At 36.0% G+C, this 27,523-nt stretch overlaps 3 protein-coding genes across 6 annotated transcripts; 2 read left to right on the top strand and 1 right to left on the bottom strand.

Annotated features, from left to right (window-relative positions):
• Window positions 1–6: 6 nt before the first annotated feature.
• On the top strand, window positions 7–10,383 carry LOC134316890 (monocarboxylate transporter 1-like). Its single transcript, XM_062997419.1, has 5 exons — window positions 7–179; window positions 1,541–1,777; window positions 6,245–6,388; window positions 8,480–9,265; window positions 9,564–10,383. Exons 2-5 carry the CDS (start codon window positions 1,561–1,563, stop codon window positions 9,830–9,832), a joined length of 1,416 nt encoding a protein of 471 aa, XP_062853489.1. The 5' UTR covers window positions 7–179; window positions 1,541–1,560; the 3' UTR covers window positions 9,833–10,383.
• Window positions 10,384–10,796: 413 nt separating this feature from the next.
• On the top strand, window positions 10,797–24,222 carry sycp1 (synaptonemal complex protein 1). 4 transcript variants are annotated; one of them, XM_062997417.1, is made up of 36 exons: window positions 10,797–11,034; window positions 11,113–11,159; window positions 12,135–12,261; window positions 12,365–12,449; window positions 12,562–12,605; window positions 12,693–12,857; window positions 12,946–13,013; window positions 13,087–13,160; window positions 13,701–13,759; window positions 15,113–15,179; window positions 15,282–15,355; window positions 15,519–15,627; window positions 15,711–15,805; window positions 15,895–16,079; window positions 16,216–16,283; window positions 16,361–16,422; window positions 16,507–16,623; window positions 16,778–16,882; window positions 16,958–17,061; window positions 17,452–17,551; window positions 17,665–17,735; window positions 17,865–17,946; window positions 18,121–18,183; window positions 18,673–18,735; window positions 18,827–18,889; window positions 18,968–19,084; window positions 19,242–19,352; window positions 19,519–19,611; window positions 19,773–19,847; window positions 21,683–21,757; window positions 21,866–21,937; window positions 22,026–22,154; window positions 22,242–22,316; window positions 22,398–22,505; window positions 22,656–22,733; window positions 22,823–24,222. In XM_062997417.1, exons 3-36 carry the CDS (start codon window positions 12,136–12,138, stop codon window positions 22,961–22,963), a joined length of 3,123 nt encoding a protein of 1,040 aa, XP_062853487.1. In that variant the 5' UTR covers window positions 10,797–11,034; window positions 11,113–11,159; window position 12,135; the 3' UTR covers window positions 22,964–24,222. The 4 variants fall into 4 exon arrangements, with proteins under 4 accessions (XP_062853487.1, XP_062853484.1, XP_062853486.1 ...); XM_062997414.1 differs by having other exon boundaries at window positions 15,273–15,355; XM_062997416.1 differs by lacking the exon at window positions 11,113–11,159 and having other exon boundaries at window positions 15,273–15,355.
• Window positions 22,759–25,443, bottom strand: si:ch211-105j21.9 (sialomucin core protein 24-like). The gene is made up of 3 exons (XM_062997150.1): window positions 25,308–25,443; window positions 24,191–24,352; window positions 22,759–24,078 (listed from the first exon to the last, which is right to left on the bottom strand). Exons 1-3 carry the CDS (start codon window positions 25,441–25,443, stop codon window positions 23,849–23,851), a joined length of 528 nt encoding a protein of 175 aa, XP_062853220.1. The 3' UTR covers window positions 22,759–23,848.
• Window positions 25,444–27,523: the final 2,080 nt, after the last annotated feature.

Below are 27,523 nucleotides of genomic sequence, written 5' to 3'. Positions count from 1 at the left end.
CGGGCCTGGTTTGTTTCATTAATAAAACAACACTGTGTTTGACATCTTTTAAATCAAATCTGCACTGTTCCTTCAGTGTACTGGTTATCGTTTAATACCAAAAAGTTGCTGACCTGGATCAAAGGGTACACAGTGTGCTTTGGACTGTTTTCTACTGGGCATTAGTTGCTGTTCTTAAGGTAGGAGCACTGCATGACAAATCTGTGGCTTGTGACAGTAAATGATTTTACTAATCCAGCTTTCCTGTGTGGAATAAAACTACTTAGTCTGTAAATCCATTTTATCCTCATTTCTATTTTGTGAAGTATGCAGTTTTTAGCAAACTTTCAAAATGTAACTAGAATTATGCAAGTAAAGTACATGCAATCAGATACCAAAGTGTTAAACTATATACATACCAGAACCCTGTTTAAATAAAGAACATAAATATAGAATGGGTTCCTGCCATTCTAAAACATTCTTGGCATCTAAACAGCTGATGCAAACAGATCCTAACATTACACAAAGCTAGTGAGTAAAATATTTTATTTATAATTTTTATTTATAATTTTACATTTACATAGTTTATTGGGGGACAATTTGAGAATATCAGAATATTGTGATTGCGGCCTTGATACAGTTAACCGTTTACATTTACTTGTAAGAGACGTCTTGAGCTTTTAACCATTTACGCAACTCTTGTTCTTTTTTCGTTAAACACATACAGCTTGTTCCAAACTTTTTAATGTTATTTCTTTTTTTTATTTTGGATCAAAAAAGTCAATTCCAAATCATTAAATGTATCAAACATATACAAAACATACATAAAAATTTTATTTTAAAGCTGTATAATAGCTGTATATAGTATAAAGCTGTATAATGTTATAAGCACATATCCAGCAAGCAGAAGTTGACAATTCAGTAGTCGGAAATTATACTTGAAGCAAATTATGACCTGAAGCTATATTTGGCAACATTAACTTTGCATTAAAAATATAACTAATGTAATGAATTTGTAATGTGTAAGTACTTTTTTCCTTTTTAATTAAAGCATGGTTCAGCAATAATCAGAAATATGTGGCTAAGCTAAGTAACTAATCTCTCCTAATTATTATGACTGTGCCTACAACATGAGAATATACAACAAAAAAGTATTTTTATATACCTATGATAGTATAATAAAACCCCTTGCTTAAAATAATATAACTTTTGGAGGGCCTACAACTTAAACTTATATATAACGTGTTCTCTGTTGCTTAATGGATATTTGCTGAGGCCAGTTCAGAATATGAGTCTATAAAGGTTCTGAGGTCTTTTTTGACTGGTGTGTCGCTTATGGTAAAGGCCTTTGGGCCACCTGATGAGCCTGCTATATGTTGTCACAGATCTTTTCAAATGTATCAGCTAGAACAATAGCTTCACAGCAATCGAATTGAAGTAAATCTGAAAATTTAAATTAAGACAAACATTTATGATGCTATGCTGTGATTACAATAGAAACTAATTTACATGTTGCTGTTCTTAAACTGTCTTTTTAACAAACCTCACTTTCTTCTCATAGACAACCAACTGTCCTTCACCATGGCCCCTGTTGTTGGAGGTCCTGTAGGTTACACCCCACCAGAGGGGGGCTGGGGTTGGGCTGTGGTTGCTGGGGCCTTCATCTCTATTGGTTTCTCCTATGCCTTCCCCAAGTCCATCACTGTATTCTTCAAGGAGATTGAAGTGATCTTCCAATGCACCAGTAGCCAAGTCTCCTGGATCTCTTCTATCATGTTAGCTGTCATGTATGGAGGAGGTGAGAGATTTCCTTTCATAGCCATAGGACATCAAGCACTGTGCTCAACACATAATTTACTTTTTAGTCAATTATTTACACCTTTGATTACATCTGATATAGGATTTTATTTGGGCTATAATATATAGTAAATGTTTAGATTTGGTAAGAAAATAATGTAGATACACAAAGTATGTTACATCTGGGGCAAAATATACACACACACACACAGTGTCACAGCAGTGCTGAAAATGATATATATTGTGTATATATACTGTGTATATACTGTATATATGACCAGTAAAGCCATGCCATCTGCCCTAGATTTTTCTAATTCTAATCCTTTGTGCTGTTTTCAATTAAAATACCAAATTAAAATGGCATTTTACCTACTGTACCAGCCTTTTTTGGAACTGGGCTCGTACAGGATTTATCTTGTTGGTTTCAAAAGGTACAAGTCTGTTCCCATGTCCTTTAGTCACTGTTGCATCCACACTTTTCGCCATCTATTGGCAGCATCAGTGACACCAAGGGGCAGATAATGAAGATCTCAGTACACTCCATTAACTAAAATGGACTAAATATAAAGGTTGTCAACAAATAAAAGGAGCTAGTTAAGCACAAGATGAATGTTACACTTGTGAGACAGGGCTCTGAATGGGCAACTCAATCTGCCTCTAGAGTATGTCTTCTCTGTCAACCTTTTTTTTCGTGTGAGCAAGGGGTGTCAGATGTTTTCCTTTGAGAGAGATCAGGAGATGAGATGCTTTAGTCTGGAGTCCCACAGAGCTGAGATGACTACTGTCAGTAGAGGAAATAAGTGGAGCACTGCTGAATGATGTCAGAGCAGCTGTGTCGACTACCAGACTGTAAATGTTTCTGTATTCACAGAGCAGGAATGAAGATCATTGTACTAAAGAGCACCACAGAAATAAATTTTGAATTACACCAGAAAATTTGCTGTATAAATAAACCTTTATTGCACAGAGGAAATTTTGTGTTCTAAGGACTTTTGTGATATTATATTCAAGACACTAGCTTGAATTCGTGTTGTTCAAAATGAAACAGTGAAACACAGTATATTGCTTTCTTTCTTAACTTAATAACCTCACAATAACTACATCATGATATTTGTCTATGTGTTTGTTTTAAGTGTATTAAGCTAGAATCCAGCACAGAAACAAGAAATACTGTGTGTAGCCACATAATGCACATAGTAACAGGCTACAGCATATTTTACCTCTTTAAAGGTGCATGGGGTAGAAGTTTTGCCCCCAGAGGCTCTAGCAGTGACAAAATGAACTAAAGTAGCAGATCAGGGTTTGTTTTTTATAATGCAATCATATTGGAATCACATTACAGGCAGTGTGCTGTCTCTACTCCAGGGGTGTCAAACTCATTTTCACCGAAGGCCACATCTGCATTATGGTGGCCCTCAAAGGGCCGATTGTAACGTATCCAGCTGTGATTGCAGTCTGTCTTTTAAGTCTTGGACAATTTGTTGGTTTTTTTTGGAGGCTAAATTCTGTGTTTGGTGTCAAAATGCCAAATTTATACTGTATATTTATAATGTATATCTACATTTATATTGTACCCCTTTACCACAGACACGGCCTCATAACACAAGAGACATTTTTTCTTAAAGCACAAACTTGTATTCACTTTCCCATCTTTCATTAAATTACCTAAATTTCCTTCTGCTTCAATTTTCCCTTCTTGTACATTTTGGGATTATTTGTAAATATTTTTCAGCATCACTTGTTGGAAAAATGCCTAAGTTAAAAGCTGATGTGGAAACACTGCCATCTAGTGGCGGGATGCAGTCACTTTGCAGGTCACAAAATAGGCATGCATTGTGGGAGATGCAGTTTATGTACGATTTTACAGTGTATTTATGTCTTTTAAGTTCTAGCAGGCCACATAAAATGACGTGGCGGTCCAGATTTGGCCCGCAGGCCTTGAGTTTGACACATGTGCACTACTCAGACATTTGACAGTTTACATCAGTGAAATCAATGCGACATAGATAACAGTCAGGCCAGTGCTGCTGTAATCCTCGCTTCTAAACTAGCTAATACTAGCACGTCATACACTAGACATTTTTGAAGATATTAAACACTCATAAAAGAACAATAACTTCAATAAGGTCACAATATGTCCTCTAACACTGAGGTTAACCACATGCATTTGCCATGTCTTGATTGATGCTTAATTATCAAACATATTTGATACATACATAGCAAAAATATTGTTCCTATAATAATCTATATTTTATATATTAGAAAAGGATGTTTGCAATGTAATGATCCACTTTTTTAAATTATTACCAAAAGCCATTTAAAACTAGACTGATGAAGTCTGTATCAACCAGGAAAACAGTAACTTACTGGATATTTTCTTTTCACAAACACATTAAAGGGTCAATTTTTTACACTCACTCACTCACTCACTCACTGTTTTAACCGCTTATCCAATTAGGGTTGCGGGGGGTGCTGGAGCCTATCCCAGCTTCTCAATGGGCGCAAGGCACACAGTAACACCCTGGCCAGTCCATCACAGGGCAGACACACATACACACACACACACACATTCTCCTACAGGGCAATTCAGTGTCTTCAATTAACCTGACTGCATGTCTTTGGACTGTGGGAGGAAACTGGAGCTCCCGGAGGAAACTCCCGCAGACACGGGGAGAACATGCAAACTCCACTCAGAAAGGACCCAGACCGCCCAGCCTGGGGATCGACCCCGGGACCCTCTTGCTGTGAGGCGACAGTGCTACCCACCGAGCCACCGTGTTGCCCAGATTTTTTACAGTTCATTGAAAATATTTGTTGTTTTACCACCTATTAAACTAAATCCATTTAAGCTCTCAAGTTTGAGTTAGATATACTACTGGTCTGGCCAGGAGCCTAACTGAAATAATTGGCTGTGTCTGAGGGAGTAAATAAATACACGCACACACACACACACACTCATACATACATACATACATACATACATACATACAGTGGGTGCCAAAATTGCTGAAATACTTTTCACCTCAATGTGTACATCTTTTCAAAACCTTCGAAGGCGACTTTCAACCAATTAGCTCAATTAGAGGCAAGGATTGTTAGCAAGAATATTAGTGTTTGTGAGCTACTTTACTTTAGAACTGCAGTGTTCTGGTATGAATAGAAGTGGGCCCAAAGTTTGTTCTGGTAAAACTGACATGCTTTTGGGTGGTAACGAAAACACTAGCGGGACTTCCACATGGTCACGATCAGATTGTACTAAGGCATGGATCAAACCCAGGTTTTACAGCTACCATAGCAGTCCTTCACCAATCTAATTAGTATAAATTGCAGCCTCAGCCAATAAAAAAATTTCTATTCAGCTCACAAGCCACCAGCAAACTAATTTCTCATTAAAACAGTATATGTTAGGTATTGTGAATCTGTTTACAGTAATTAATCATCTTATTTATTGATATTTCTCTGTAAAACCGTAAGTTTAAAAAAGAGGAAGTTGCAGATTAGCAAGAGCAGGTGCTGTCTAATTCGATTGCCATGCTATGTGTAAATCTCAAGCCAACAGTGCCATCTATTGTCCAAAATACTACCGACAAAAGGGAAGATGTAATATACTGTACAGGTGGTATATACAGTACATGTATTGCAGGGCATAACAAACACACATTTAATCACTTGGGATGTTCTGCCTGTGTCCATGGGGTTTTCTTTGAGCAACATTTCTATTTTTCTCCACACTTCAAAAACATGCCAGTTTGTATTTAGATACTCCTGATACTTTAAATTGATCATGTGTTTGGTTGTTTAGCCTACCGGGTAAGGTACTGGACTAGTAACTAAGAGGTTTCTGGTTCATTTACATTTATAAATGTACTGTAATGTACTTATATACTGTAAGCACTTACAGTACTGTGACAGTATACAGTCTAAGCAATTGAGGGCTAAGGGCCTTGCTCAAGGGCCCAACAGTGGCAACCTGGCAGTGGTGGGATTTAAACCGGCAACCTTTTAATTACTGGACCAGTATCTTAACCACTAGGCTACAACTGCTAAGCCCTACAACACTGCTAGGCTACAACACTAAGCCCCACCACTGCCAGGTTGTCACTGTTGGGCCCTTGAGCAAGGTCCTTAACCCTCAATTGCTTAGACAACATACTGTCACAGTACTGTAAGTCGCTTTGGATAAAAGCATCTGCTAAATTCTGAAAATGTAAATGTATCTGAATGTGTGAGTGTAAAAATGTGTGTTATACGCCGAGATTGGCTGCCACTTAGTGTACATGACCCACTGTGATACTTATCAGGATAAATTGATTAGGAAATATAAATGAATGAAATGAAATAACAATCTAACTGTTTTGTAACCACCTTTTGTAACACTATTTGCAAGCTTGTGACCTTGATGAATATAAGTTTAATAGTTTTTATATCAACTAAGTTTGAACTTTGCTGTCTTTATTATTGTCCACAGGTCCCATCAGCAGTATCCTGGTAAATAAGTATGGCAGTCGCCCGGTTATGATAGTTGGGGGATGCCTCTCAGGAGCTGGACTCATTGCAGCATCTTTCTGCAACACAGTGGAGGGCTTGTATTTCTTTGTGGGCGTTGTGGGAGGTGGGTTGAATAGAGTTTTATCATTACTATGGCAAAAACATTACTATTGCATTACTATTGCACAAATATTGGGAATTTATGTCTGAACTCTGAATATACTGTCTGAGGATACATACAATACATACAAAGAATAACATTAAAAATATACTTGAACTAAGCTTATTAGACAAGCTGCATTACATTACACAGACATTCTAAATGATAATCGTTATAGAAAAATTGTTACCTTGTATCAAACACTTAGAGAATAAATACACTGATTTACTGATGCACAACAGTAAATTCAAAATTTTTTGAATGAAAACCAGAAGAGTAAGTGAGAGGACACCAACCATCATTACATGCATGTGCAAGTTTAACTAGATATATGTACTTAAACTAATGTATGTAATACAGTACCCCTATACCAGAGCCGTAGATAGAGAGAGTTGCGACACTCCTTGATCTCGCCGCTACGCGGTCACGTGGTTCATGTAACCCTCCAATAGTTCCAAACAAACCCGGCGCTGTCATGTTCTCATATGGGACAGGCAGCAGTGAGTGAAATATTAAACGCTAAATAATAAACATTTGTACAATTTCTGGGTATTTTCAACTGCGTTTACATTTACTGCATCTGCTTTAATATCAATTTGGTATATGAAGTGGAAGATTGATGTTTATAATGACTTAATAGGTCGTTCTTGTTAACACACAGTACATTATATTAGCATACATTACATAATGCGATATCATTAAGTAGTAGAGACAATATACAGTACAGAGATTAGACAGTTTTTTATGTTTTGTTTTTTACATAAACTAATCTCCCTTCACTTTCCTGAGGATTCATAATAATAATCATTTTGGTTAAACACTAAGCCATGTGGCTGGATTCATAAGGTTTACCTGCACTGAATGAACAGATTCATAAACACACTACCGTACCAATACCTTTAACATTATAGTGCAGGTACATGAAATAGCATTAATTCATGTCTTATTTCATGAGTAAGTAATAATTTATTCCTACATGTAATACATGAATTAATTCATAATTAATATGCACTAGTTCATTTTGTCTAATGTAAGTGGTGGACAAGGTACACAAACCATGTAGTTGAGTTGAAGTAGAGATATCCAAGGTAACATATTACTCCAGTAAAAGTAGTAGTAAAAGTAAAAATACTCTTTACCTCCACTAAAGTACTAAACTAAATTTACCTTCAAATGTACTTAAGAATGAAAGTAAAAGTATAATGATTTATTATGGCTCTGATGTTTTATTATCATTTCTGTAACAAGACTCTTGATTAATCAACTTTTAATTAATCAATTTTAGGTGAAAAGACTCTAGTGTCAATAATTTAGCTTAGCTGACTAAGCTAAATTCAGTTATACCTATTAATTAAGATAAACATGTAACATTTAGTGCTGAGCAAATGCTAAATAATAACAGTATTACGTATATTAATGACATCAAATTCATTATTTTTTTTAAAACAAAGCAACAAACAGCTAAAAATGCTTGATAAGTAGTGGAAATGAATGGGGCTCTATGGGATGTTTGGAACTATACAGAGCTCCACAACCCGGAAGCTGCACAGAAAATATGTCCCGCCCCCTTTCCAACGGTTCCCTATGGGAGTGTCGCCACTCTGTTCTCTCTACCGCTCTGCCCTATACTAGTTGGAATTATGCAAATTGCACACATATATGAAAAGTTACTATACAGAGGAGACATTTGTGTAATTAAAAGATACCAGATTTAGTTTCTGAAAATATGATATACTGTAAACAGTTTTTAATATAGAAGTAAATGTACTCTGTAAGGGCAGTGGTAGCTCAGCAGTTAAGGTACTGGACAAGTGATCAAAGGTTGCTGGTTCAAGCCCCACCACTGCCACATTGCCACTGTTGAGCCTGTGAGCAAGGCCCTTACCCTCTTAAATTGTTCAAATTGTATTCAGTCTCAATTGTAATTCACTTTGCATAAAAGCATCTACAGAATGTAGTAAACAAATACTTCTTTTAATTTACTGTTCAACCATAAGTATCATGCATTGTTTAATAATGTGGATTTAACACTGTGATTCGGTTTTTAAATTACAGGTCTGGGACTTGCCTTTAATCTGAATCCAGCCCTTACAATGATTGGTAAATACTTCTACAAAAAAAGACCTATTGCTAATGGACTTGCCATGGCTGGTAGCCCAGTGTTTCTATCCACTTTAGCCCCTCTAAACACTTGGTTTTTTGACCAGTTTGGCTGGAGGGGCAGCTTTCTAATTCTAGGTGGATTATTGCTCAACTGCTGTGTAGCTGGAGCTCTCATGAGGCCTATTGGTCCAAAGCCCAAACCTGCTGAGAAAAATGTCAAGACTTCTGGTGAGAAGAGGACAGTAATAAGCATTATCAACAGTTTTATTGATCTGTCTCTTTTCAAACACCGAGGGTTTGTCCTGTACCTCATAGGCAATATTGTCATGTTTTTTGGCCTTTTTACTCCCCTGGTATTTCTAAGTAATTATGCCAAAAGTAAACATATTCCAAAGGAGAAAGCTGCTTTTTTGCTTTCAGTGCTAGCTTTGGTTGATATGGTGGTGCGGCCGACCATGGGAACAGTGGCCAACACCAAGTGGGTGCGCCCCAGAATACAATATTTCTTTGCAGCTTCTGTTCTTTTCAATGGTGTCTGCCATTTGCTTGCACCTATTTCAGAGGATTATATCGGGTTTGTTGTATATTCAATCTTCTTTGGGTTTGGGTTTGGGTGGCTCAGTTGTGTGCTGTTTGAGACTCTGATGGATCTGGTGGGAACCCAGCGCTTCTCCAGTGCTGTAGGATTGGTAACCATTGTAGAGTGCGGACCAGTGTTAATCAGCCCTCCTTTGCTAGGTAAGTGTAAATGAGTTTAAAATGGGTATGTATCAGTGGTTCTCAGGCTTTTTGCAGTTAGGATGTAGGCAAAAACCAAGGGCTAAATCTTTTTTTAAAAAGATTGCACAAATGCATTAATGTCTAGTAAGAACAGGCCAATAATAGCCCTGTGTGTGGCAAACCCCTTACACTCCACTGGATGAAGGCTGAGAACCCCTAGGATATACAGAATACTATCCTGCTGTTTACTAATAAAAATGACATTATTCATATTATTCTAGCTTTTATATAAGTAAAAATCTATTTGTATTTACAGGAAAATTTAAAGACGTATACCATGATTACAAATACACTTACATAACGTGTGGAATAATCCTGGTAGTCGCAAGCATGTTCCTCTTCATCTGCATGGGCATCAACTACAGACTGCTGGATAAGGAAGCAAAACAGGATGCTAAAAAAGCTCAGCTGAAAGAAAAGGAAGATGAATCCACTATAGACATTGCAGACAAAGAGACTGGAAATGAGGAAGCTGCAGCACTGCAAAAATCAACTGACTCCAAAACAGCAGAAGACACAGTCTAATAGTGAATTATCTATGAATAATTGGACAGTTTTAATGCATTATATCTATGCAATGCTTTAGTATTGTCAGACTTGGGGGCAACACTTCTCATAGTTATTTAGATTTTGAGGTAGCTGTGCAAACTAAACAGTCCAATTTTGGGAGTGAAATAGAATTTACTAAGCGGATATGAAATTCAGGGCCTCAAGATCTTTTAACCTAGAATATTTATTTGAAATAACTAACAATATTCAAAGTGTTTATATGTATTTTTCATAAATATGTTAAAATAGACAAGACATCATGTATATCTATGTATTTTTCTCAGATAGGCTTAGTTTAAGACCACATGTGCATGTTTATACCTTAATCCAAATGTATGGCATTTTCTTTAAGCACCATACATTTAATTTGTGGATTTTAAATGAAAGTTGTTTTGTAGTCTGTGCTAGTTATTGGTGAATTAACAGTGGTAAAAACCTCTGACATATCACAGATATTAATAATAGTATTAAACACATAATAAAGGTAATAATTATTACAGTATTTTTATATTAAATATTTTAAAGCATATTTTTTATAAAGCATTTTTCTTTTTCTTTTTTGTCTATATTGTGTTAAACTGTGCCATCTGTGCATTGTGTACAATTTCCAGCAACTTTTTAAAAAGGTAAAAATAGAAATAGTGCTGTAATATGTTCAAGTTAATATAATGTTATAAAACGGAGCATCTCAGTTTTAAAAAGAAGATAGAATAAACTTCAGATAGAATAAATTAAGATTTATTATATGAATTAACATTTTGATGGTTCTGTAAAATGTTACTTAGACGTAGTTTTTTTTTTTTTTTTTTAATAAAGCTGTATATTTAATATTCATTTACTAACCTTATTTAATGCAAAACAAGTGTCTACAAGGTGTCTATTTTCTACACATAAAAGAGTCAAAGTTAGTAACAGTTCGGAAACTCTGGTACTAAAATTGCTTCCAAAAATCCCACTTGCAAATTTAACAGAATTCAGCTCATTTCAAGCTCATAGATCGGGAACTCGTATTTACCATCATTTGGACAGCATTTGAATGCTCCATTTAATCGGCTCGCGAGGAATTGTAACCTGCGCGCGCTTATTAAACTGTATAAATTGGGGCAGAAAACCGTTGAGACCGTTACAGAACGTATCGCAGACCGTTTCCGTTGCTCGACTACTATAAACAAATAAAGGTAATTTTAACTTAATTTAACTCTTTTTAAGACGTACTTCGGTTACTCACTTATTTTTATGCACCTTTTTGTCAATAGGGAGAAGAGGTTAATTTATTAGGTCATTTCTCTTCGTTTTCTGACAGGTTTGTAATTTGTTTGCTAATATAAAGTTTGGCATAATGCTAAGTGCCTTTGAAATGTCTGCATAGAAAAGTAAAATTGACCATTTCTAATAACGTCTGCACTAAATCGACAGTTGGGTGGTGTACCTGTGCAGCAGTGCCAATTTGTTTGTTTGTTTGTTTATTAGGATTTTAACATCATGTTGTACATTTTGGTTACATTCATGACAGGAACGGTAGTTACTCATTACACAAGGTTCATCAGTTCACAAGGTTATATCGAACACAGTCCTGGACAATTTTTGTATCTCCAATTTACCTCACTTGCTTGTCTTTGGACTGTGGGAGGAAACCGGAGCTCCCGGAGAAAACCCATGCAGACACGGGGAGAACATGCAAACTCCACACAGAAAGGACCCGGACCGCCCCGCCTGGGGATCGAACACAGGACCTTTTTGCTGTGAGGCGACAGTGCTACCCACCAAGCCACCGTGCTGCCCCAGGGACAATTTACTGACATTATAGTTTGTATGTTGTGCTTTATAAGAGTGTATCAGACACAGTTGTTTTTCTTCTTTTTATTTTATTATTTATTTATTTACCTTAATGTTAGTATGTTACAATAGCACATGAGCCATCTTGGGTTTTGTTGCTGGGATACTGAGCTATAGATTTAAATACTACCATGGTTCAATGTTGAGATAATTGATATAACAGAGGGTCATAATTAATGAATGAATTGTATGTAAGAAACAGATGGGCTGCATACAACATTACATGTACAGTTGACCATAAACGGTTGGCCGGTGTACCTTGGGTGCAAGCTAAATTTGTTTATCCTAATTTTTACTTCAAGTTAGATCAAATGTAAACCTATAATCTACAAATGTTATGATCATTTGGGTGGGGGACTAGCATTTATTTTTGCTTACTTAAGCATTCAACTATTAACTAGCTAGCTATTAACAATTTAAACCTATATTGTTTGTTTTGTAGTATGGAAAGAGCGTTTAACTTTAAGCTGTTAGTGCCTCCAAGAACCAACATAAGTCAGGTGTCAGCCGTAAAGCCTCAAGAGTCCGGGATGTTTGAGGACACCAGTAGCTATGTGCCACCAGTACAGGTTGGTGTCTGTTAGCTGTCAACAATTGTCTTGTTTATTTTTTATCTTCGCAGTTGTAGGGTAGGCTAAGATCTGACCGAGCATGTTTATGGTTTTTGTTTAGGGCTTTAATAAATGTTTTGATAAAGAGACAAGCATGCAATTTTCAAATACCAACATGGTGTTGCCTACAAAACCACCAAGAGCAGGTAACAAAGAAATTGCAGTCCTTTCCATATAGAGACAAAACCTAAACATTTTAATGTCTTAGCAGTGGCAGAATTGTTATTTGGATATAACTGTATAGTTGTGTTTTGTAAGAGGTTACAAGGAAGATTGCAGTCATGCCGATGGAAAAGGAAGATGTGAGTGTGTGATTTTCTTTTTTGTTTTACAGTAGTATGAAATCAAGTATTGATTTTATTTCTAATTGCTGTGCATGATTCCAACAGTCACCATTGAGATCCAGTCAGCTTTATTCCAAGCTGCTTGAAGAGGCTGAGAAAATCAAAGTTTGGAAATTAAAAATGGACTCAGAAATTTTACATAAAGAAAGAATGCTTCAGGATAATAAAAGAACAATTGAGACTCAGCGCAAAGCCATTCAAGAACTTCAGGTAAGATTGTCAATTACAGATTAATACATAGAAAATGATGACGTACAGTGGCAATGTTAATTAGAAATTATCATTACATGTGTTACAGTTTGAAAATGAGAGCCTTAGCATGAAATTAGAGGAACAACTTTATGAAAATGAAGATCTGCAGAATAAGTATGTATCTCTGTGCATATGTGTGTGTGTTTGTGTTCGTATTAAGCTCTATGTACACTTTCTATATTTGCAGAAATAATGCAACACGAAATTTGTGCAACATTCTAAAGGACACTTTTGAAAGGTCTGCTGAGAAAATGAGTCTGTGTAAGTTACACTAAAAGCATAACAACAAAGATAAACTATATTTGAAAAAAATATTTGAACATCTGACCATAAACTTGTTGTACATCACATTTTAAAAACAAATGGTATTAAAAAAGAGTGATGTCTATGTGATCTTCTCAGTTATAACAACAGCCACTCTTCTGAAAAGGCTTTGACGTATGTCTGTGGGAATATGTGCCCATTTTATCAAAAGAGCATTTGTGTGGCAGGGCTCTGTACAGGTTACTTTAAACCAAGCTTTTCTTCATGTTTTTATAGAGCTTGCTTTGTGCACAGTGGCACAGTTATGCTCGGATAGGAAAATAAGATTAACTTTTGCTGCAAATTTGGAAGCATCAGTCTTTATATAATTGATTATTACACGTTACCAGTTATTGTGGCTGAAACACTTGAATTCAATAATTAGAAGTAGTGTCCCAATACTTTTGTCCATATGGTTTAGGTTTTGCTTTTATTATTGTTGTTTTATTATAATTGGTAACTTTATGGTTAAGACAAATGTGATTTCTTTCTTTCTAGTTGAGGCTGAAAAAGAAGAAACACATGATCTTTTCATGCAAAATCATAAAAACATTCAGGTGAGAATTAAACAGCATAAAACAATTAGGGTGTTTGTGTGTACTTGATTTAATGACGTGACTCATGAACAGTATATAAGAAACAGTATATGAGAATTCAAATTCGTGGCATGATTTTCTTGTGTGATTAGCTGATAAAAGTCTTTATTCTATGGTGTACTCGGAACATATTCAGACCCCTTTATTTTTTGCACATTTATTGTGTTGTTGATTTGCTATTTTTACCCATCAGTCTACAATGAATCAGTCTACAATAAAAGTAAAAACATGTTTTTTGGAGTTTGGAGTAAAAATCCAATTTTGGTAATATTAGGGCTGGCGTGATTGGTCGACCTAGTTGATGACGTCAACGTCAATATTTAAAGTCGATGCATCGTTTTTAAATCTGCTGCGTGCATGACCTAAGTCTTATTTGGTCCAGTCACTGGTTGCTGGCATTAAGTCTTAAAAAATGCCATCTGCAGCACTCAGAGGCCGATTGTAGAGAGCTTTCAAAGAAAAGCTAAAAGTTCTCCAAGACCCAAATCATCAAAAGTTTGGGAATACTTAAAACTGACACAAAACAAAAATATGGTTTGTACACTGCTTTAATGGTACCACAGCAGCACTAGCGCAATGTTGCACATCTTGTTTAATTAAACTTCTTAATCACGGAGATCCTAGAATACCGTATTCCTTAGCGAGTTCAGTTAGAGCGCATTTTTACTTCTATATTGTTTCATTTCGCTTCTTAATCGCAAGGATTTCAGTTAGGGCACTTGCTGCATTGGGCTCACGATTTTTGCGGTTGCCACGGTGATCAAAGTGCAAAAAGCTTCTCATATGAATGCGCCTTAACGTTTACCACTTTGTTTACATCACTTACAATTTGAAGTAAGTTTTCAGTGAATGTGTAGGTTAGAATCTGGGCTCATTCTGTCTTTACTGTACGTTGGACTTATAGAGACATGCCTACCTCTATTTTGTTTCTACTATAAGTTTAAGCACTTTGCTATGTGTATGGAATGCCATAAACACATGTTGCACTTTGTTTAATATGGAGCACTTGAGAATTTGATAATATGGACATAAACCCTGTTTACATTTAGTTTTGTGCCATATTATTATGCCATACAGTTTGTTGTTAAAATAAAAGAAGCTTAAATGAGATTCTGAATTCAAATATTTGAAGGAAAAGTAATCATTCAGATTAATCGACTAATCGATCAAATAATCTATAGATTAATCAATAGAAAAATAGTCATTAGTGGCAGCCCTAGGTAATTTACAGCTGCTAGTCTTGTTGGATGTGTCTCTACAAGCACACCTGTATTTGATTAGTTTATACTTAACAGTGTGGTTGCCTTGTTGCAGAGGATGGTGGCTGCATTTGAAAATCTTCGCATACAAGCAGAGGCTGACCAGCAAGAACTGTTGAAAGGTAAAATGAACAAAAGGTTTTGTTTAGTCATAGTGTAATAGCATAGTCTAACCTTTTTTAAAAACTTTATTTAATATTTGTTTATTTATACATATCACACAGTTAAAGAGGGTCTTAAACAGTTTGAGGATCTTAAATTAAGATTTGAGAAAGATTACTGCATAAAAGAGGAAGAGGTAAGTGGTATCGCTTTCTACCTAAGCACTTTAGAGTGCAGCACTGTCACCACAAACCTTTTACTGGCAAAATCACATATTGACCAACAGTCTAGTATCTATTCATTTTTTGTTCATCTAACATGTTTTGTTAGTGCATTTTAAGTTATTTTGTTATTTTAAGGTTGTTATGCTGAATGAAAAATTTAAAGAAAAGGAAAGTGATCTTAAAGATCTACAACAAAATTTCCAAGAGACTCAGCAAAACTTTACTGCACTCCAAGAATCCGCAAGTATGTTCATGCATTAAAACAATGTCTCAATATACACTGTAGTTGTAACAATATAATATTCAAATCAATATATATTTGTTTAGAGCAACAGCTGGAATTATTTCAGACCTGTGAACAAGAACAGAAAGCACTCCAGGAAAAACTAAAGAAGGAGGAACAACTCAGACAAGAGTTTGAGGTTGGTTTAATGCACTTCTAACTTTTAGATTGGAGCCATAGTTATGTATGTATGTGTTTTACCTAACAAAATATGTCATGTTTCCAAAGGAAAACCGGAAATCTTTAGTAAACACACTTGAGAAAACCAAAGAGAAGTATGTAAATAACCTTCAGGAGAGAGACATTAAATTTGAAGACATGAATAAAATCAAAGAGCAACTTGCACTTCAACTTGAAGAGGTGCACTTGGCAAAAGACTCATTGCAGTCCTCTTTAACAGTTGAGAAAAAGAGGTAGGCAGACAGAAAACACATTACTCACAGTAATGCTTAAAACAAGTAATGCTAAGAACAAAGTAAGTCATTTAAAGTAATGCATGAGTGATGGACAGACTTAACAGGCTAGTCTGTTCATTCATTGTTTTTACAGGGTTGAAGAACTTGAGTCTGAACGTAGCTCACTATCTGAAGAACTCAGTATAAAGAACACAGAACTAGGTTTGTAAATATCATGTAAATAACAATCTATATGTACGTATGCCATCTATCTATTGCTAAATCAAGTATCACCACAGGGAATATGAAAGAGGCAAATAAGCAGCATGACATTCAAATACAAACTTTAAAAAATGAAATGGTACGTATATTTTTTAACAATCAATTTGTGGTTTCGTAGTAACTTGTAAAATTTCTAATATAAATGATTACTTTTACTTTTAAGGAGACAAGGCTAAAAAGACTTAAATATTTAGAGGAGAAGATACAGGCAGATGATGAAAAGATGATTCAGCTTATTTCAGAGCATGCTGAAAAACAGACAGAAATGAATGAATTAAAGGTAAACACCAGTAGTCATTTTGAATGTAAAATTCAGATTATGTGTGTGTTGTTTTTGTATTATTTTTGCAACTTTACACAAATGTTTATCTAGTCATGTGACTCTAGAAATTATTTGGAAAGTAGATTGCATGTGGCTGTATTTCAACTTATAGGAAAGGTTGAAGTTTGCTACTGCTGAAAATAAAAACATGGTGGCTACACTTAAAGATGCTGTAGAAGAGAAAAACTTGTTAAAGGAGGATGTGCTTTTGAAAGAGGTAAAACCAGTTTTATCTTGTCTAAAATAAATGAGCTTGGCAGTGAGCAACATTACATACTCTGATCTTATTCAGAAAAAACTGCAAGAGATTGAAGGTCAGTTGTCAGAAGCACTGAAGAATGAACAGGAATCATCCAGTAATACAGAACGGCTGAAAAACGACCTCAGGCAATTCAAGTAAGACCAAAGAAATTGTAAAGATGACAAAAACAAAAAGTAGATTATTAATAAAAACATGATTAGTATGTAAATGTGATATGTTGACCACAGTGGAGTAACTTGGGTTGGCTGTATAGCTGTTCTCCATCACGACATCCATAGCCCTCTTCTTTGGCCTCCTCTTACCTGATGGCTCCATATCCTCAGCACTTTTCTCTTAATAGAAATCTCATTATTACCTTCCATAGTTATTAAATAAGATATCCAACAAGCTCATAGTCGGGTGTCCTTATACTTATTAAATATATCGTAGGTTGAAAGTACAGTATCTGGCCCTGTTGAATTGTTTGTGAATAATTCCTTGTTCTATCTTTTTTCTTATAACATTTCAACAATAATAATTCACAGGGAGCGATATGATGATCTGCTAGAGAAGTTTCATCAGCTTAATCTTAAAAAGAACACTGAGGAAAAAGAAAGCAGTGATTCAGAGAGTAAGGTCCTTGAGGTGGGTGGATTAACATGACAAATGTACACATTACTATCCATGTGGGAAAGTGTAATTTATGTTTTTTTATTTTATTTTAGTATTACATTTATTCAGTCTATGACTTTATCCAGGAAAATAAAGAAAGTGAGGAAAAGCTGAAAATGAAAGTACAGAGACTTGAAGAGGATAAACAACAACTACAGTAAGAATATGTTGCTTTTTATCTGTTCCCTGTGTATGATAGTTCTTATGCTCTTATGTCAGGCTAGATCTTCACATCTCGTATTATATATTATTATTTCTCATTTGGATTTTTTTTTATGTTATATAGAAAACAAGTGGAGCTGCTTAGTGCAGAAATCAAAGAGCACTATCAGGAGAATGAAAATATTCAGGGACAGTTAAAGGAGTCTGTAAGATGCATTTACCTGTACCATCATTTACCTGTTTTTTAGTTGTGCAACTATATTATTAGCAACCGATAAGCTCACAGTTGTTTATGTGGTTTGTTACATTAAAGTATTATAGTAATAAAATAATGTATTTGCCTGTAATGTTACAATAAGTGCATTGTTGTTAAATCTTAGAACAAAAGCTTCCAGAATAAGCAAATGAAAAAACAAAAACAGATCAAAGCACTGGAACTAAAGGTAAATAACAGACCAAATGTATTATGTTTCTGGCACAAATAATGTTTAGTAAAAATTTAGTTTAAATAAAAAAAAAAGTACAACGGACTGCAGAACACGACTAATTCAATCAAGCACCTGCAGAAGTTTCACATTAAAGAGTACCAGGAGTTCAGGATAGCGGGACAAAAGATAATGTTTTTTTGGGTTTTTTTTTTTGGTTTTTTAATATGATGTTCTGTGTGGTTTCAGCCTCATAATCTAACCCTTAACACAATAACAATCTTAATAATATTAAAGTGTCAGTATCGGTATTGGCAGTTGTGTATCGGATCGGAACTGAAAAACTGTGGATCGGCCCATCACAAAAACCTATAGATCACACAGCATGTCATAAGCAATTAAATTAAAAGAAGAAATAAGAGGATAAACAATGCATTAGTTTGTGTGTGTGTGTGTATTTCATGTTTAAGATTATGACATTTAAATGTTTTTTTAATCTGTTTGCAGCTTACAAATCTTAAAACCAAACTAGAAACTAAAGATAAGGCTCATGAGGAATGCCTAAAGGAAGTAGGTTTAGTACACCGTGTAAACTATCTATAAAAATGAGTTTGTAGTATATTACTTTTCTGTTAGATTTATGTGTACCTGTTCATTTTAGAATAAAGCCCTGAAGGAGCAGATGGCAGCACAGAATAAAAAATGTTCTCACCATAAAACTGAGGTATGATTTTAGTATTGTCTAGTTTGCCTAGGAAAATTAATGTATGACTTGTAACAATATGAACATTTCTAATCAAAGATAACTGAATTGAAAGAAGAACACCAAAAGCTGAAAGACCATAATGAAAAAGAATACAAGAAAATATGTTCAGAGCTGGAGGACAAATCAGCATCTGAAGCACAACTTAAATTAGAGGTGATTTTTTCCCTTTTCTGTAGCTATGAGGTTAGAATATATATTTTAGCACTCAGTATAAGTAGCAAATCTAACTTAAAATGAGAAATATAGATAGTGTTCTGTATGCTAAATGTAATGCCACGTTTTTGAACCGTAAAACTTTGGTTTCTTGTAGGTAGAGAAACTAAAGCAAAAAGCAGTGGAATCAATAAAGATAAAGGAAGACTCTGAAGTCAGATGCCAACAGAAGATCTCTGACATGGTTGCTTTAATGGAACGGCATAAAGTAAAGTTCATTTTACTGTGACTTTTGTCATTATTCAGCAGTTAGTTAAACAGAGATAACTGTTTTTTTTGTTTTTTTTATTGTTATTTATTTACTTATTTATTGATGTCTTGTTTATGATTTATATGGTTTATATGAATATCTTTAACGTTTGCTTGCTTGAAAGCATGAGTACGACAAAATGGTGGAAGAGAAGGATGCAGAGCTGAGCGAGAAAAGAATGCAAGAAGCCGAAGTTAATGCCAATAAAACTTCACTGGTAATGATTTTTATTATTTTGTTATTATTTTAGTATAAAGTCTTTCCAGCCTTTTATTATTAAGTTTGTAAACAAGTGGAAAGATGGCAATAGATTTATGTAGGAGGCACACTGACACAACATCTACTTTATTCACTTCCCATTACATAAACATTTTACAGGAGCTGGAGCTATCCCACCTCCAAGTTGAAAATGGACAATTAAACCAACAACTTGAAGAACTCAAAATAATAAAGGTATGGGTTTAAGGTATTTTCTTGCTCCCTTAGGGCTGACCGCAGACATACAGGGGTTGGACAAAATAACTGAAACACCTGTCATTTTAGTGTGGGAGGTTTCATGGCTAAATTGGACCAGTCTGGTGGCCAATCTTCATTAATTGCACATTGCACCAGTAAGAGCAGAGTTTGAAGGTTCAATTAGCAGGGTAAGAGCACAGTTTTGCTCAAAATATTGCAATGCACACAACATTATGGGTGACATACCAGAGTTCAAAAGAGGACAAATTGTTGGTGCATGTCTTGCTGGCGCATCTGTGACCAAGACAGCAAGTCTTTGTGATGTATCAAGAGCCACGGTATCCAGGGTAATGTCAGCATACCACCAAGAAGGACAAACCACATCCAACAGGATTAACTGTGGACGCAAGAGGAAGCTGTCTGAAAGGGATGTTCGGGTGCTAACCCGGATTGTATCCAAAAAACATAAAACCACGGCTGCCCAAATCACGGCAGAATTAAATGTGCACCTCAAATCTCCTGTTTCCACCAGAACTGTCCGTCGGGAGCTCCACAGGGTCAATATACACGGCCGGGCTGCTATAGCCAAACCTTTGGTCACTCGTGCCAATGCCAAACGTCGGTTTCAATGGTGCAAGGAGCGCAAATCTTGGGCTGTGGACAATGTGAAACATGTATTGTTCTCTGATGAGTCCACCTTTACTGTTTTCCCCACATCCGGGAGAGTTACGGTGTGGAGAAGCCCCAAAGAAGCGTACCACCCAGACTGTTGCATGCCCAGAGTGAAGCATGGGGGTGGATCAGTGATGGTTTGGGCTGCCATATCATGGCATTCCCTTGGCCCAATACTTGTGCTAGATGGGCGCGTCACTGCCAAGGACTACCGAACCATTCTGGAGGACCATGTGCATCCAATGGCAGTGCCGTGTATCAGGATGACAATGCACCAATACACACAGCAAGACTGGTGAAAGATTGGTTTGATGAACATGAAAGTGAAGTTGAACATCTCCCATGGCCTGCACAGTCACCAGATCTAAATATTATTGAGCCACTTTGGGGTGTTTTGGAGAAGCGAGTCAGGAAACGTTTTCCTCCACCAGCATCACGTAGTGACCTGGCCACTATCCTGCAAGAAGAATGGCTTAAAATCCCTCTGACCACTGTGCAGGACTTGTATATGTCATTTCCAAGACGAATTGACGCTGTATTGGCCGCAAAATGAGGCCCTACACCATACTAATAAATTATTGTGGTCTAAAACCAGGTGTTTCAGTTATTTTGTCCAACCCCTGTATGTTAATGTATAAGAATAATAGCACTATAGTATACTAAATCAGGAAGCTAAGGAGCTGTAACAGAAGCTGAAAGAGGAAATCCTTTTGTTGTTCTTCTTGACAAAGAAGAAGAAGACCTTAAACATTCCTAGACACCATTGGTGGTATTGTTTGGAAGTTCCAAACTTAAGGCACAGCAGCAAACCTGTCTGGCCATGAAAGAAAGCCCAAAATTTAATCCAGAGGCTTTAGCAATTTTATTATGACAACAAAGAAAAATCTGCATGTTACTGCAAAAGACAGGATGACTAAAGGCTGGGAGAAATGTGTCAGTGTCAACCACAAGATCACTTAACAACCAAGGCCTTTTTTTCAGATGCTACAGTTACTATATTGTTTTCTTTATTTAGTTAAATCACTACCTAAACTGTCTATTACCATTTGCAGAAAAATAAATAGTTTGCTGCAGAGGTTCTGTTTACTTTTAAATTATAAATAAAATATGTAATTTGGCCATGGGTGCCCAAATTATATGACTGCTGTGTGTCTATACAGAAAAGTCTTCAACAGAAAGTGCAGGAGCTGACCAAGACACAAACATCTCAGAAGTACACTTACACAAAGAAAGAGGTTTGTCTTGTTTTTAATGCAGTAAAATAATGTATGCTATTTGTTTAAATATACAGTACATTATTAGCCATAAAACAAATACACTTGTTTCTGTTTTTTTTTGTTTAGCAACATCTGGAACAAAAAATTGTGGCCTTAAAGAAACAAATTACATCTCTTAAAAGCAACAACATTCAAAAGGTGTTATTTTGGTTGTTAATATAGAGGTTTTTTTTACTGCCTTAAATGTTTGATGAGGTTGTGCTCATTAAAATGTGTTTATTTGCAGTTATCAGAGACCACTACCAAAAATAAGAAATTGTTTGAAACACCAGAAACTGCTTCCACCAAGATGTCAACACGCTTGAGGAAGACAGAAATTGATACTCCATTGAGAAAAGGCCTAGCAACACCTTTTGTAAGTCATGCTAGTTGTTGACATTTGAAAATTATATAGTACAACTGAGGTGGTTTTCTGTACACAGCTGTCATTTGTTTTAAACAGAGTTTAGATAACAGCCTACCTACATCCTCATCTTGGACTTTGGAAACAAAAACAGGATCAACACCACGAATAAGGGTGCATATTTCTACTTAAGTTAAAAAGAAAGTTAACAGGAGATATTCATATATAAGTGAACATATTTTTTTTTTGTTTTAGTCTTTTAGAATACGCACACCACCGTCTACTGAGAAAGCAGCACCATGGAGAAAAAACATATTGGAACTGGACCCGAAATCTGACAGCTCAGAGCAACATGACGTCCTGGTAAATTCCACTGTATACTGCATTATGTGACTTTACTGTTTAAAAAATTAACAAACATGATTAAATGTTTAATAACATAATAGGTATCTTGTCTATTTCACTACTTACTACTTAAGTATAATAAAATGTATTTTTATGCTTGTATTAAAGGGTTTTTCTGCAGTTCCTTTAAAAGCAAAAAAGCAAGAAAAAGACTCTGAACCACTGTCCCTGGGCTTATTTAAGAAGGTATTAAATGAAGCATAATAGATCGTTGATTTAACATCCAGACATTTTATGTTTTATTAACTTGAATTTGTCACATTTGTACACTACAGGTGCAGAGTTCTGCTGGTTATAAGTCTCCAGGAGCAGCACTAAAACTGGCAACTATGAAAAGAATGCGGGATGCAGGCTGGACTACCGTTACCAGCTCAGACAAGAAAAAGAAAAAAGGAACAGAGAAAATATTTGCTTAAAAACAACTTGGTATTAATCAGACACCAAGGTTAAAGATGGTTTCCATTGTTTATTGTAATTTAAGAGCATACACTATATTGACAAAACTATAGGGACACCCATTCTAAATATTACATTTATGTGTTTTAGCCACAGCAGTTGCTAACAGGTGTAATTAATCAGTTATATAAGGGAAATTAAATGCTTCCACAGCAGCAGCAGGTAGGGCCCCTTTGTGTTCCACCATGACTGTGCCCCAGTGCACAAAGCAAGCAAGCCAATAAGCAAGCAAGGCCAATAAAGACATGGAAAAAAAGCTTGGTTTAAAGAAACTCCGATGGCCTCCAGTGCAAAGAGCCCTGCACAGAGTTTGGAATGAACTGGAACATCAGTTGAGGCTTTCTTTACCAACATCAATGCCCAACCATACACCTGCTCTTTTGACTGAATATCCATAAATTTCCACAGACATAGTTTAAAGTTTTGTAAGAAGACTTCTCAGAAGAGTGGATGTTGTTATAGCTAAAAAGATCCCATAGAGGTCATTCTTATTGTAACGTCAATTGTTTTTGAAATGGGATGACCCAACAAATTAATGGTCAGGTGTCCAATACTTTTGGTCTTATAGTTTATTAGATACTATAGAGAAGAGTAATATATATTGAAAAATATGAATTGTTAGATATTGAGTGTGTCAGTCAGTTATTTCAGTGGTGTGTTAAACTATAATATTACTGTTAATATTACTGTTCTATGTTTGCATTGTTTCAGTCACTGTCCTTTGCATGAAATAAAAATGTTTAAACCTTTTAGATAAACCATTAACATTTTTTAAAAACTTATTCTTTTTAGGTGTAACAGCCTAATATTGCTGATGTAGCTTTGAGGTAAAATACAAAATTGATTTACTGAGGCTCTTGTTCAATGTTGTTAAAGGTTTTAAAGGTAAAAGCTTTACAAGTTTGCTCTGTTCCCGGGTCCTCATTCAACAACTCCAAGCGAAACTGTGTAGGTGTGTAAACAAATGTTTGCTGGTCATCATTTATCGCAGTTACAGTGGAGTTGTAGATCTGAGGGCCATTGTAGAGTCCTCCTGAAATCACAAGTGTGTCATCTTGTACCATAAACTGCTCACCTGTAAGAGCATAAATACAAATAATTATTTGCATGTTTACAATATAAATAAGACGAATACAAATATTCATTCTGGAACCTGTACACTTTACAATACAGAAAGTTGCTCTTACCTGTATTTTCATTAAAGAGAGGATGGTGTGAATACTGGACTCTTCTTTGTTTGCTTCTGGTCACTCTGTACACAATCTGCCCAAAAACTAGCAGTACTATTACTCCTAATACCACACTAAACATGATTGTCAAAGATTTTTCTGAATGAGTTAGTCCAGCACCTGTGTGAGGAAATGTAACACATCATTTGCAGAGAAATAGACATCATTTACTGTAAATATATATATATATACACTGATCAGCCATTACATTAAACCACCTCCTTGTTTCTGCACACACTGTCCATTTTATCAGCTCCACTTACCATATAGAATCATTTTGTAGTTCTACAATTACTGACTAGTCCATCTATTTCTCTACATACTGTTTTAGCCTGCTTTCACCCTGTTCTTCAATGGTCAGGACCACCACAGAGCAGACATCATATATAGGTGGAGGATCATTCTCAGCACTGCAGTGACAATGACATGGTGGTGGTGTGTTAGTGTGTGTTGTGCTGGTATGAGTGGATCAGACACAGCAGTGCTGCTGGAGTTTTTAAATACCGTGTCCACTCACTGTCTACTCTATTAGACACTCCTACCTGGTTGGTCCACCTTGTAGATGTAAAGTCAGAGACGATCACTCATCTACTGCTGCTGTTTGAGTTGGTCATCTTCTACACCTTCATCAGTGGTCATAGGACGCTGCCCACGGGGCGCTATTGGCTGTATATATTTGGTTGGTGGACTATTCTCAGTCCAGCAGTGAAGGTGAGGTGTTTAAAAACTCCAGCAGCGCTGCTGTGTCTTATCCACTCATACCAGCACAACACACACTAACACACCACCACCATGTCAGTGTCACTGCAGTGCTGAGAATGATCCACCACCCAAATAATATCTACTCTGTAGTGGTCCTGTGGGGGTCCTGACCATTGTAGACCATAGATGGACTACAGTCAGTAATTGTGCTTCTATATGGTAAGTGCTTCTATATGGTAAGTGGAGCTGATAAAATGGACAGTGAGTGTAAAAACAAGGAGGTGGTTTTAATGTTATATATATACTGTATATATATATATATATATAATGAATGAAATAATTTCTATTTATATTAGTGAAAACGCATGTTTACCTGCTGTTTCATTGCCCGTTTTGTTGTCAAGAGTTGTTCCTGTAGTGAAGTACACAGATGTGGAGTTGGATGTACTCTCATTTCCGTTATGCCCTGTGGTTTCTGTTAAGCTAGGTGTTCTAGCTGTAACGTCCATTTCTGTTAGTCCTGGAGAATTTGTTGGAAGACTTGTCTTTGTGGCAGATGTCGTTTTTTTAATCGTTGTACTCTGTGCTGTTGGACTTGGCACTGTTAAGTTCTGCTCAGTGACAGAATTTGTGTCGTTTGTACTGTTTAGGATTGTTGAGTTTTTTGAAGGAGCTGTGTTGGAAGTAGAAGCTGCATGATCAGATAAGATTTCCTGTTTTGTTTTGTTTGTCATGTTGTTTCCAGTTGTGCTCTGCTGGGTCGGTCTCATTTTAATGGGTGTTTTTGTTGTACTGTTAATACTGGGTGAAGCCAAGACACGTAGAATCAGAAATGAATAGAACAAAAGCAGATTTTTGTACATACCCATGGCCGTCAAGATGTTCCTTTTGCCCTTTGAAAAGTAAAACAAAACTGTACGTTTTGATTAAGGGTTGTAAGCATGTTTGACAGTTTTTTGTTGTTATTTTTGTTACTTCATTGTAAACTAGGTAGATTTTTACATAGCATAATATTTAAAAACTATTCTGGATTTCTACGAATAAGGCTCATTAGATATTAGTTGGTTTCCATCATTGTAATACTGTATAGTTAAGCAATAGAACACGAGAGGGAGTGTGTTATCGCGAATGACATCACGGCTGTGATTTGGTCGCAGGCACGAACCGAAGGTGAGATCATCACAGCCGTGATGTTATTCGCGATAACACATGACCTCGAGTGTTCTATTGCTTTTATACAACAGTTTTTACAAAATAAAGAAAGAAAATAAATCAAAGAAGCCCTGAATTTCATATTAAATATGCTTTAATATTGACAATACCTTCCGCCAAAAAGTAGTTCCACAACGAATATAAAGTTTAACACTACAAAGCAGACATCCCAAGTTGCAAAAACTCATTTCAGGGAGGTAAGAACAACAACAAGAAGAAGGCAAGAACCTCCGAAGGGAAAAAAAGAAATAAAAAAACCTCTCACACACACCAAAGGCTATGAATGAAAACAGAACTACTAGGAGCTGCTAACTGTTCTTGTTACAAACACATTAATGTTCCCTACATAGTGCACTAGATTGTGCATCAGATCATGGATATATGTTCCCTACATAGTGCACTAGATAGTGAATTAGACAATTGGTTATGTTCCCTACATAGTGCACTAGATAGTGAATTAGACAATTGGTTATGTTCCCTACACAGTGCGCTAGATTGTGTATCAGATAACGGATTTAAAACGCAACCGGGAAAAAAAGTCTGTGTCGCCTGCGTGCATGAAGCTTGTTGTTAATGGCAACGCAGTTGTGGTGTGAAAAGACCGTGCTGTTATCACGAATATCAGATTGTAAGGTCGGAACTACCTGTAGTATAATTTTATTTGATACACATTTTTGCAGTACCACACATGCTGTTGACTTCACTAATTAATTCTACCTGCTGGCTTGTCCTCATTGGCTGGCAGAACAAATCCTCAACTTTTTAACCTAATCTTTACACATCTAGGTTAATTAATATAACATTGTATGGAAACTATTTAGCTTGTTTTAGTGGAAATGTTTTGGCCAACTTCATAGTTTATACTGTTATGTACTGTTATGCTTGTTTATAAAAAATAAAAATAAAAGCTTTAGATGATGCCGCAGTTGTAAGGGCTATGCTAAGAGCCAGTGTAACAGTGGTAAGAGTATAATGTTTTAATAATACAGGTAATTGGGACATTACCAGTTTAAGTATTTTAAGAGGTTTTTATTGCTTGTTTAAACCAGTAATTGTATAAATATTGTGGTATAATGTTTATTAAACAGTACTATTTATTATCACAGCGTAAACTTGGCAAGCTTGTGTGGTGTTATTGTAATTGCCCTCTGCTGGTAACAGTTCCAGAGCTCAATTCCCAGGCTGGGCCTACAAATACAGAATGTATATGATGATACATGAACTTTGAGTCATTGTGTGGACACACATCAATGCACCCTTAGTGCTGGTCCCAAGCCTGGATAAACAGAAGGGTTGGGTCAGGAAGTGCATCCGGCATAAAATCATGCCAAATCAAACATGTGGTCAAACAATCTGTTGTGGTGACCTTTAACGGGA

This window comes from Trichomycterus rosablanca, chromosome 6, assembly GCF_030014385.1.
Source record: "Trichomycterus rosablanca isolate fTriRos1 chromosome 6, fTriRos1.hap1, whole genome shotgun sequence".
Taxonomy (NCBI): domain Eukaryota; kingdom Metazoa; phylum Chordata; class Actinopteri; order Siluriformes; family Trichomycteridae; genus Trichomycterus; species Trichomycterus rosablanca.
The sequence above is the reverse complement of the archived record's forward strand: the minus strand, read 5'-3'. Positions and strand labels throughout refer to the sequence as shown.